At 38.0% G+C, this 12365-nt stretch overlaps 1 protein-coding gene across 3 annotated transcripts in view; it reads right to left on the bottom strand.

Annotated features, from left to right (window-relative positions):
* stau2 (staufen double-stranded RNA binding protein 2) overlaps positions 1-12365 on the bottom strand; it is a 163524-nt gene that overhangs the window by 67434 nt on the left and 83725 nt on the right. For all 3 annotated transcript variants that reach the window (XM_016446089.1, XM_016446090.1, XM_016446088.1), the window contains exon 12: positions 9062-9366. In XM_016446089.1, coding sequence (XP_016301575.1) covers positions 9062-9366 — 305 coding nt within the window. The remainder of the gene's footprint in view (positions 1-9061; positions 9367-12365) is intronic.

A 12365-nucleotide genomic window follows, 5' to 3' on the forward strand; every position in this document is an offset into this window, starting at 1 on the left:
GCTTTAGCTCCTCAATACTTGAGCGAGCTCATATCACATTATAGTCCTTCACGTCTGCTGCGATCTCAAAACTCTGGCCATTTGATAATACCTAGAATAACAAAATCAACTGCGGGCAGCAGATCCTTTTCCTATTTAGCATTCAAACTCTGGAACAATCTACCTAGCACTGTTCAGGAAGCAGACACACTCTGTCAGTTTAAATCTAGATTAAAGACCCATCTCTTTAACCTGGCATACACATTTCTATAATTCAAATCCATTAAAGGATTGTTAATCTGTATTAATTAGGTCAACCGGAACCGGGAACACTTCCCATGACACCCGATGTACTCGTTACATCGTAAGAGGAATGGTATCTACGCTAATATTAGTCTCATTCTTATTCTGAGGTCACCGTAGCCATACGGATTCAGTCCGTATCCAGACCTGATGGTGGATCAGCACCTAGAGACGACCTCTACAGCCCTGAATGTCAGCAGAGACCATGTCAGCTAGATGAGCCCTAGAATCAGATCACCTGCGAAGACCTCGTCACCTCAATGACCATCGGGACAAGCCACCGGGAATCAGACAAGTCCTCTGCACAATCTGAACTGTGTTGCAGCCTGGAATTAAACCACACCATGCTGGTTTCATCTGGCCAGAGGAGAACAGGCCCCCGACTGAGCCTGGTTTCTCCCAAGGTTTTTTCTCCATTCTGTCACCGATGGAGTTTTGGTTCCCTGCCACTGTCGCCTTTGGCTTGCTTAGTTGGGGACACTTGACTGATTGCACAAACACTATTGGAAGAGAGCTGAACTGGATGATGACATCACTGAATCATCAATGAAATGACTCCTGGAATTAAACCACGCCATGCTGGTTTCGTCTGGCCAGAGGAAAACTGGCCTCCCGACTGAGCCTGGTTTCTCCCAAGGTTTTTTTCTTCATTTCTGTCACCGATGGCGTTTTGGTTCCTTGCCACTGTCACCTTTGGCTTGCTTAGTTGGGGACACAATTTCTGGCAATATTGTTGACTTGACTGCACAGACACTATTGGAAGAGAACTGAACTGAGCTGGACGATGACATCACTGAATCAACAATGAACTCACTTTAACTGATAAACTGACTGCATACTTTTACATTTTTTCTGCTGTTCAAAGAATCTTTCTTTTCGCTATTACCACCAACAAGCTTGAATCTGAGTTTATTAGCTCCGCGTTACCATAGAAACATCAGTGGTTTGCTGTCTTGACTCTTGCGTCGCAAACAGGACTGCACGTGCACTGAACGCCACTTTGTCCGGTACAAAAAAATATATATATTATTTTAAACCTTTTAGCAGCTTATGTAGGCTCTACAACAAATGATCTCTAGTGATGTAAAATTTTTGTAATAGATCATTTGTTGGTAAAGGGCGAGAGATCTAGCGAGCCATATGAGCGACCCATAGGTTCCTGACCCCTGGTCTAAGTAAACACTGAAATCTTCATTTGTGTGATTTATTTCCTAAAAGTTCTTTTAAAAATAGTTACTTCCTATTTTTAAATTCTAAAAAAATTAATAGACCAAAAAAAACTGACACGCAGTCTAAAATAAAATAAAAGAATTTCTCAGTCGGTTAGTTTGGGAACAAATGTTGGTTTGTAATCACTGGAAAACTTCATTTAAAGTGATAATAAATGGAGCAATTCCAAGATTCCTAAAATATATGCATTTTAAAAAATATATATATATATATATATATATAGTTTGGACATTTTTTCCTACAACAACTTTGGTAATGACGTCAACACAACACTATTTGTAAAAGTTGAAAAAAATTATTGATATTATTTACATTGAGAAGGTCATAACCTCCGAAGTATGCAAGTAGGGTGGAGGACTATGGTACAGTATGTCTTACTAAGCATCATATGAAGTGATGAGATGAATGGGGTTCATAAAATCCTCAGGACTCATCCCTAACATGAGCTCTACCTGCTCTCCGCTCTCCCAGACTGCTTTGCAGCTCAGAGGCTCAGCACAAAAGGCCCTTTATGATGTGCACCTGACATGCGGCGAAGAGCAGCGTTCCCACAGAGATTGACTTCACTGCTCCACCTCTTCTCTCGCTTTCGTCCTCTCCGAATCTCTGTGTCCCCAGCCTGGGGAGTGAACGTTAGGTGGCAGGGCTCCGGTTGCTCAACCAAAGGGGGATTTGGGGAAAGATCCATCTCTGGATTCATCTAAAGCTGATCTTGCACCAAATAAGTCACCCAGCTGACCAAGAGAGGCTCAAGAGTTTAACCAGATCACTGAAGGTTACTAAATAATCTGTCAGATGTCAGGTCAGTCAACAGGAAACCTTTTGTTTTGTGTTTTAATGCGGCTTTGGCTGTGCACTTTAGAAATCAGTGAAGCATCATTTTCATCCAAAAATTCTGTCATCTGTTATCCTTTAACCAATATGGCTTTATTTTAGGGATGCACCGATACCACTTTTTCCAGTACTCGCCCGATATGATACTTTTATTTTTTGTACTTGCCGATACCAAGTACCGATACCAATATTTTTATTGCATTTGTACATTTTTTTAATATTGGGTACAGAAACCAAAAGAGTATGTATAATGTTAGTTGGTTAACTTCATTTATCAAATAGATACAGTCAAACCAAAATTTATTCAGACACCTTCAACATTTCTCACATTATCACAGTTTATTCGCTATAGTTTAGAAAATGGTAATAAAATATGACAAGAACTCGGAGTTAAACTGTGTCAGAACAAATTCAGCTTGATAATGTTAGATAACTTTGACAGAAAGGTATGTAATAGATTACAATCAACCAAAAATTAGACAGCTGTTAGTATGACAGTATTTACACAACTATCAATACTTAGTCGGGCAACCCTTAGCCTTCATGACTGTGCTAAGTGAGTGAACATCAAAGATCACACAACAGAAGCAAGAGAGAGCTCTCTCTCTCTTGCCCTCTCTCTCTCTCTCTCTCACTCTCTCTCTCTCTCCCTACCGTTAAGTAACTTGTGCATTGTTTTACTTACTTGTTTTTGACATAGGTGCATCCCTACTTTATTTCTTATGTGGAACATAAAAGAAGAAATTTTGAAGACTGTGCTGGTTGCTCTTTTCCATGCAATTATTGAAAGGTGACTGACAAGCATTAAAAAGCATCGAATCTTTTCAATGAATCAAATGGCTGGATGCACTTAAATCCTCAATAATCCGCCATAAGGACACCTTCCTGTCACATATTAGACATACGCACTTCAATAAACTGACGGAATGCCGGTTAAGGTGTTTAAATGCCAGGCAAAATTGGTGTATTTTATAAATTATAAATTCATCAACATCTGGGAGTCGGGGTACACAGTTTTTCACTGGGTTAAATGTAATGAGTGCTTTAAAAATGTTGGTTAAATGGCCTTTTCCTGTCTAAATGAGTGATTTTTGGCTGGAATAAGCTGGACCAGAATTTATCCTGATAAATAATCAGTACAGAATAAGCAAGAAGAAACGTTATGTTAAAAGTAAAAAGGTTAGATGTAGCACCAAATGAGATTCAGCAATTGTTAAAGGCCAAAGAAACCTAATCTGATGGTATTTAAGACTATTTTTCTAATGAATGTGAGCAGACTGAACATCTCTGAACATCTTTGTATGGCTGAAGACAACAGACTACCTAAGTGCCCACTTAAAAGGTTAGTGTGGGCACAAACTCAGCCAAAATGTGAAGCTCAGCTACAAAAAATAACATTTCACTTGTACCACAAAGATAAAGAGAATGAGAAAGAGAGAGCATATGTTATGCATTACTCACACGACTCCATTACTTCTGCCCTACTTCCATCACATGTGGCCTGAGACAACAAGGAAATGAACAGCAAACAAACTATTTTCTCCAACCCTCTCTGCACCAGCACTACTTCCAAAAAGCCAATGTATCGATTAGGGGTCGACCGATTATCGGCGCCGATATTAAGCATTTTTCTGATTATCGGTATCGGTCATTTTCACAACCAATTCGCCGATAAAATAACTTACTTTTGAAATGCGCTATTTGGCTCTGATGCAGCCTGTCAGAACTCACCACTCTGTGGCCTAAAGCAGTCTCCGCCCACCACACCACTAACTGTTACATTGAAGTTGCAAAACACCTCAATATTATCTATGATTTCCGCGATGTGGAAAACGCGGACGGAATCGCGGAATCCAGTCATATAAATGGAATTTACTGTATGACGCGGAATGTCATGGAATTTGTCAAAGTTTGGATGAATTAATCAAAAGTAGGTCAGTACACTTAAATAGAGTCGCAATATGGACTAGTATCTGTAAATATTAAGCCGCAAAAATACTATTTAAATATGAATCCAGCATGTTCTGTGTATGTAAATGGCACAAACGCACGGTTTCGTTTTCTACACAAAGTGTGCGACGCTCGCGGTGATTTCAGCTTCTGTCGTATCACTAAATGAGGACATAAATACATGAACAACATCTCCAGAACTGCTCTGACTCCCTCTAAGAGTCACTTCATGAGCATTTGACAGTTTCATTGGAGTAAAACTATCTTCATATCATTTACATAGACCTACAGAAACAAGTTCCTCATGGCAACCCGTCAAAATATAAATTCGGGTTAGCTTAAAGAAATTATCAGAAATATATTACTGTGGTGCAGTATGATGTACATAATACTACTCAGGGATGAAAGTTTTCCGTTGCTATGATGGATTTCCGTCAAGTGGAAAAAATAAGGGGAAAAGAAACATGAAGCACATTGTTGTTGTTCTGCCGGTGTTCTGACGATTTGTGCTACCCTGTCAGAGATAGGTAGCATTATTTGTCAGAACACCATAAAACAGATGGTAGCATAATTCGATAGCGAAAAGTGCTACCTATCAGATTTTGCTTCCAGCATTAATAAGCTGTGAGGCTTTATTAACATGTACACATACCCCAACCCTAAACCTACTCTTACAGTAGGATAAATACAGTGTTGGTAGCATAATCTGATAGGTAGCATTATTTGTACACCTGTACACCAGAAATCATCCCCGCCACGGCTGCAGATTCTCACTGACAACATAATGCCGCTCGCATCATTCACAGTCGGGTTATTAGCAGAGAACACAGAGCAGGATTCTACTTATTATATTGTTTTAAATAGAAATTTTAAAAAGATTATAAACATACATTTTTGAAATTGACAGATGAAAATGGTATAAAGAAGGTAAAAAGAAAATGCCCCTGTAAATCACTTCACCTCATATTAGGAAGGCTAATTTTTGATCAGAAATTTTGATTATTGATCAGAAGGTGCTCCTTAATTTTTTTAAATTAGGAGGACAAGCGCTCCTGATTACAAGAAGAAAAACACTGCTCTTAAACTGGGTGTGTGACAGGTATGGCTGAGGAATGGGGTTTGGCCGAGGACAAATTTTCAGTCAAAAGATTATTTTTTTGCTTTAACCCCTGACTACTACAACAATTATTACAACTTTTGTTTAAAAGAATAATCACACAATACGCTATTTCTTCCATGTTTTAATTTTAATGGTAAACCCTTTGTTTGCCAAAACATAAAGAGTTTAACTCTTTAAAAATAAAGAGTTTACTGTGGGAGTACTACACTCAACCAACACCAGGGAAGGCAGTTTTTGTCAGAGCCCTTGTTATTCTTAACTTTGACATTAAATTTCATTTTTACACCAGACATATATATATCGGTACAAAATATCGGTTATCGGTCTACTTGATCTATAATAATCGGTATCGGCATCGGCCTTGAAAAACACATATCGGTCGACCCCTAGTACTGATGCCCCAACTAATTTTCAACCTCTGGCCAAATTCCATTAATCAAATCTCTTTACTCTCAGAGGCCCCATGTGTCTAGTTGGGGCCCAACAAGAGCTAAAGATCTAAATGAACCAATCTCAACTGAAAGTCAACACCAAAAACAGCCTGTGCTAGGTCCTTATTTTTACAAGGCACAGCCGTATTTGTCTATTAACTTCTCCGTTAAGAATTTCGAGATCAGAAATCAGGCTTTAGAGGAAACAGACACACGAATAACCACACGTCAATGAGTACCACATCTGCAGTGTAGAACAACTGCTTGGAAACTGACTGAACATTGGTTCTCGTTGTGGCTTTCACAAACCGTTTCAGGTGTTTCTGTTGCTCCAATGCCAACGAAAAGGGCCTCATCGGGGCTGAGCGGACAGACCTGGTCTGATTTAAACATGTCCTTTGGCACTGTGGATAGCATGTCTGCTGCTCTGATTAGAAACAGTAAGATGTTTGCCAATTAGCACACACTATTTTGCACAAGAGCATCTGCCAACAAACATATAAAAGTCTGGAATCTGCCTTTCAGCGCTGAAGACACAGCTCAGCGGTTTTGTTTTGCTTCTGGTACATTCAGGTTTTCATTACCAACCCACATCGCTCGGCACAACGTCTCAATGAAACACGTATTTCCTGCTTTCCTCTATTACACACTCAAATCCTCCTGATAGAAGACACCAAGGAATGGGGGGATAAAGCCAGTCGGGATTCTTATCAGGGTATTCAATGGGGAAAGGGGTTTGCATGTGGAGTGATTCACATAGGCAGGTCGGCTCATCCCTCACAGCTGGCCCTTTAAGTGAAACCTGCTGTTTTCCCCCCGTGTTTACGTTTGGCTGCCTCACTCTTCTTCATCGGGTTTCAGACTACAGGAAAGCTCTGAGCAAAAACAAAGGCTTTTTCAAAGGCAACCTCAGCAGGTTAAGATAAAATGTTTTTACTGTCGAATATGAAAAGCACCTGCTGCTAAATTAAGTGGGCCAGCTCAGGGTGAGGTACTGGAGGGTGCTTTCCCATCACTGGCTTGGTTTTCTTTACAGTGTTGAAGATAGGGGACCAAGAAAGGTACAATTAATCAGAAATTATTACGAATATTAAAAAGTGCCAATTACAGCATTCCATTTTGTTCGAATCCTGCTATTTACAACATGTTTTAACAGCAATTTAATAAAAAGTGACATTAAATTGAATAAATTTGGGATTATTTCATTATTGCCACATACTAAATACCAGAATCAATGCTGTATATATATATATAGGTGTGCGGTGGTGTTCTGTAATGAGGAGACCTTTTTTTTTTTTTTTATCAAATGTAAATTCCTGTCCCAGTCACATTTTCTCAGTTAAATAAACATTACTTACACTACCAGAAAAAAAAAAAATTTGATTTATATTTTTACATTAACAATGTAATCAATATTCTGTTTATTAAAGCCAAGTATGAATCTCATCAATTAGTGTTTTTTAAGCATTTAAATTTATTCCAAAATAATAACTCAAGGCAGTAACAATTTAAACAATATATATTATTTGTGAACTTATGTTCAGCTATTCTTTTTAATAGTTAACTTTGAACAATTTTTTTTTCTGACCATCAGTCAGCAAAGCTCTGTAAATATTGGTCACAGACACAGAGATTTACTTTAAGTTTCACCAAGCTGATTACTCACTACACACTACCACAGATCATGTTTTCAGGCCATTTTAAGTCTTATTTTGATGTAACAAAGTGATTATATCTAAGTGTGTGAGTTGTTTACTTACTTTTTTAAATGAGTCTTCCCATTAATACCATTACATTCAGACTGATTCGCGGACGCGGAACGCGCATGAACACAAGAGGCGGGATTTATCGCATGAACCAATCACAGCCGAACATAACCAGTCAGATCCAATCATATCGCGATGGAGGCATTGCCTCCTCTCACGTGATTTTCCCCCATTCATTCTCAATTACCCCCCACCAAACTCACCGCACGCTTTAGGGGGTCTGTTAAAACTCAATGGGCTCAGGTGAGGCGAGAGAGACGCGGACGCCGATGTATAATTGACATTTGAGGCTTAATACTATAGAAAAGAACTAAAGGTTTTTCAGTTAGAGTGTTTTCAGCTTGTTTATTTTCATATAAAAATATGGCATGCAGTTGCATCAAACAATGGTATAAACAACATTCAATGTAAATTGTGATAATCGTAATTAATAATCGCAATTACAATTTCAAGGGAATAATCGACAAATGATTTTTGTCATAATCGTGCAGCCTTATATATATATATATATATATATATATATATATATTGTTACTAAAAAATGCTTAAATATACTGTTTACTTTTATTGTTATATGTTGTATTTTTAACACATAAATACACTGTTCAAAAGTTTGGGGTCAGTAAGATTTTTTATTTTTTTGGGAGAAATCAATACTTTTATTTACCAAGGATGCATAAATCGATCAAAAGTGAAGGTAAAGACTTTTATAATGTTTCAAAAGGTTTCAAAAATACATTAAAAAAGTAAACTGTTATTTTAAAATTAAAAATAATATTTCACAATATTATTTGTATTATTATTTGTATTTTTAATCCAATAAATGCAGCCTTGGTAAAACCAAGAGACTTGTTTCAAAAAGCATAGAAAAATCTTACCAAACTTAAACTTTTGAACGGTAATGTGTACAACAAATAAAGTTATTTCATTTCTTATTTTTGCAAGGCATTAAAAAGTGCATGTACATGACCAAAAAAATTTAAGATATAGCGCTGATCCAGTCATTCTCACAATGGGACAGCAGGCTATTCTTATTGTGTGGTAGCCTAGACATAGAATATAAAGTGCAGCTTCTCCACATATAAAATTCAACTTTTATTATTTTATTAGTAAATTATGCAGCCCTACGACAAACAGAGCTGTGGAAGATGAATCAGCTAAGGACAGGTTGTTATCCCTTGCCAGCAATGGTATACAGACAAGAAAAGGGAAACGTAACTGTGAGTAATGACTTCCCTGGCCTGCAGAAACATCAATGACAGAAGCAGACACTTCCACATTTCCGCAGTCTCACCCAGATGGACAAACAGTGCAAGCCAAGCAGATCAAGTTTAGGCTCCGCAAGAGATGTTATGAAATTTGAGGTCTGGTTCTCTGGGTAGAGCTAGCAGTGGAGAGCAAGCGCGAGAGATAAACAGACCTGCAAAATCACTTAATTTATTCCATACCTGGAAGCCTTGAATGTGAGCTAAGTACTCCAGCTGCTGGGAAGGCTGGATGGAGCCACAGGCCAAAGCAGGTGCTTTTCCCTTCAGGATCAGGGCCTCAGCGGTGGGCGACGTCCCGCTTAGCAGCAGCTCTCGTGCAATCTTTGCGGTGCTGCCCACCGATGGGGTGTAGAATGGCCCTGTGGACCCTTGATCAATGTCTTTGGGTGTCATGTAGTTTCCAGGGGCACCGGGGACTCCCTTATTCCGGCTCGCTTCCATTTCTTGATACACATCTGGGGAGAGGTGAAGAATTCCTTTTTGTGCTATATAGGGATGGAAAAAGACACACGGTCACTGCTTAGCTGTGTGCACTTTTGTATTCTGAATACTGAAAAGGTCATGAAATAAATGATTAAATAAATAAATAGATGTATGTAAATATTTATTTATTAATACAAACACACACACACACACATATATATATATATATATATATATTTATTTTTCTTTACTCTCTGCACAACTCTGTATACATTGGACTGATCATCAAAAGATCCTGAAAAAAATTCCAGTTTCCATGAAAATATTAAGCGGCACAAACATTTTCAAGAGTTATAAAATAAGAAATGTTTCTTGAGCACCAAATCAGCATATTAGAATGACTTCGGTAGGATCATGTAAAACTGAAAGCTGGAGTAATGATGCTGAAAATTGTAATAATATTTAATAATATTGCTGTTCTTACTGTATTTTTAATTAGATAAATGCAGCCTTGGTGAGCATAAGAGACCATTTTCAAAAACATTAAAAAAAAAAAAATTGTACTGACCCTAAGCTTTTGAATGGCTAAAACTATATTAATAATAAAACAAAACAAAATGGAAAAAAGAAGCTATTACTTTTCTAGCCATACTTTTCTGATCTGACTTTTTCAACTGACAGATGATAAAACAGTGGGGTATTTTCCCCAAAGAGAAAGTGTGTATATTTCAAACATCTGTTAAAAGTAAGTTTTGCCATTTTTTATGAATACATTACAGCACATAAATGACCTCAGAGCTGACAGACATGAACAAAAAACACTTCACAGAAGCCAGTACAGAGTGACAAGGAGAACAGAGGAGAGGGACAGAGCAGCTGCAGCAAACGTCCTCATCTGTGCACAGATTCTGCTTCCTGTTTGCTTTTGCTGTCCTGAGTGAAGTTTCCAAAAGCAGCCGGCTGTTCTCCACAATTTCTGACAACCCAGAACAAGCTCCAACTGATTTAACTTAGCGTTCGGGCCATAAAACTGGTAAATATTATCCCAGAAAATTGTGAGAAATGTAAATAGGCAGTTCCTCCGAGCACTGCAGTGTGTCGTTGACGCAACCCTTTAATTCACAGAGAGAAAATGTAAATGAAAACCAGCAGTTTGGAGTTCCCGTCGGCCATTTCAACAAGGTTGACCGGCAAAGAAGGCAACCGACATTGAATTTTTAAAAACACACATGACAACTTGCATTTCGCATTACACAAATCAGCATCCAGAGACCGCATGAGAAAAATGCATACTTAAAATGGTATAAAACGAGAGGTGTGAGCCAAAATGACATCAATTGGGAATTACGACAAAAAGCACATGAACGCTAAGAAAAAACAATACCACCCACCCCATCGGCACCCTCATTTCTCTTTTTTTCCCTTCTCTCTCACTTTCCCTGTTCCAACAGGTTCCACCCAGTATAATGGGCTGAATTTGAGAATGGTGGGCTGGAGATTGGCCAGCTCATGGCCCAAGCTGTGATTTAAAACAGATAACACACAAGGCGCAACTGTAAATCAACACGATGAAGCAATGCTCCGAGACACTAAACACTAACACACTGACATATTCATACACACACGAGCAAAGCGCTGTACATTCAGTTTTTGTGGAATCCTGCTCTACTTCTTCCCTTTTTAACAAACAAACAGCCTCTTTTTCACACGCACACTCACAAAAATCACCAAGAAATAAGTTATGGCCACTTTGCTGACGAAAAGCTGCTGAAATGCTTATCTAGAATGGTGTTTTTTGGGCTTCTCATAGCTGTGGATGATCGTATGGGAATAAAAAACACTCAATTAAGAAGATGTGTTGCTTCTCTGGGATGCAATGCAACTCTGAGACCTCCCATACGTCCCTTAATCCATCCCTCCCGCTTCGTTTTTTCATCCGTTCATTACGCCACACACAAATTATAACACATATGCCATGCATCTCTGTGGGATTGTACATTCAGAAGAATGCATTGTGGGATTTAAGCTCAAACTTGTAGGATACCAGTGCAGGAAACTGATTAATAATGCCTGACACACTTGTCTTGTTGCTTTAAATACAGCATGTTACATGAACCCTGAGACCATATGGTTGTGCCGGCTGTGACTCAATGTGCAATTTTGACTAAATTTCCTTTTTATTTCAAAAGTCTTGCTCATCTTGTACCATTACACTTCCTGAGAGGGATCCAACCCTGGGCATTTAGCTCTATGTGTCACTTTGAAGACATTTAAGTAATAAAGAATGAGGGTACTACAGGCACTTTTAAATCTTTGAGGTGGATTTTTATTAAAATGAACACATTTCCACTTTTTTGCAAAGTAAAAGTGACAAAACTTTCTTGTAAACGTTTACCCATGTGCCAGATCCTATTAAAAATATGAAAATCCATCATATATAATCATTACATAAAAAGTGGTAATAAACCATGTCAATATGTATTGTGTGAAATTTATTTATATAAATTTTTACAAAGTTAAGATGAGAAAGTAAATAAAAACCAGCAGTTTGAACTTCTCGCTGACCATTTCAACAAGTCTGGCAAAAATGCTACTTACACTGAATTTTTGTTTAAAACGTCACACGACAACTAAATTTTTTCGCATTATGTCAATCAGCATCCCAGGCTAACATGAGAAAAATGTATACTTAAAATGGTAAAATGTGTGAGACATAGGGATGTAACGATTCACTCAACTCACGATTCGATTCGATTCACGATTTTATTTTATTTTTTACTAAATGAGATTTAAGACAAATTATAAATTAAATGTGTCCTTTTATTATTTCTTGGACAAAATGCTGCACATTTCTTTGTGAAATTGAAATATAACACTATAATAATATACTAATATAACTCGCGGTTAATCGTTACATCCCTAGTGAGACAGAATTGGGAATTGACAGAAATCACAAAAATGCTAAGAAAAAAACAATACCACAGTACCATTTCAGGGCTCGCAAAATTTCAAAATCCCTGGTAGCCCTTCGGGCAGGTACTCTTCAGATTTTGGTAGCCCG

This window comes from Sinocyclocheilus anshuiensis, unplaced genomic scaffold, assembly GCF_001515605.1.
Source record: "Sinocyclocheilus anshuiensis isolate Anshui unplaced genomic scaffold, SAMN03320099.WGS_v1.1 scaffold7, whole genome shotgun sequence".
Lineage (NCBI taxonomy): Eukaryota > Metazoa > Chordata > Actinopteri > Cypriniformes > Cyprinidae > Sinocyclocheilus > Sinocyclocheilus anshuiensis.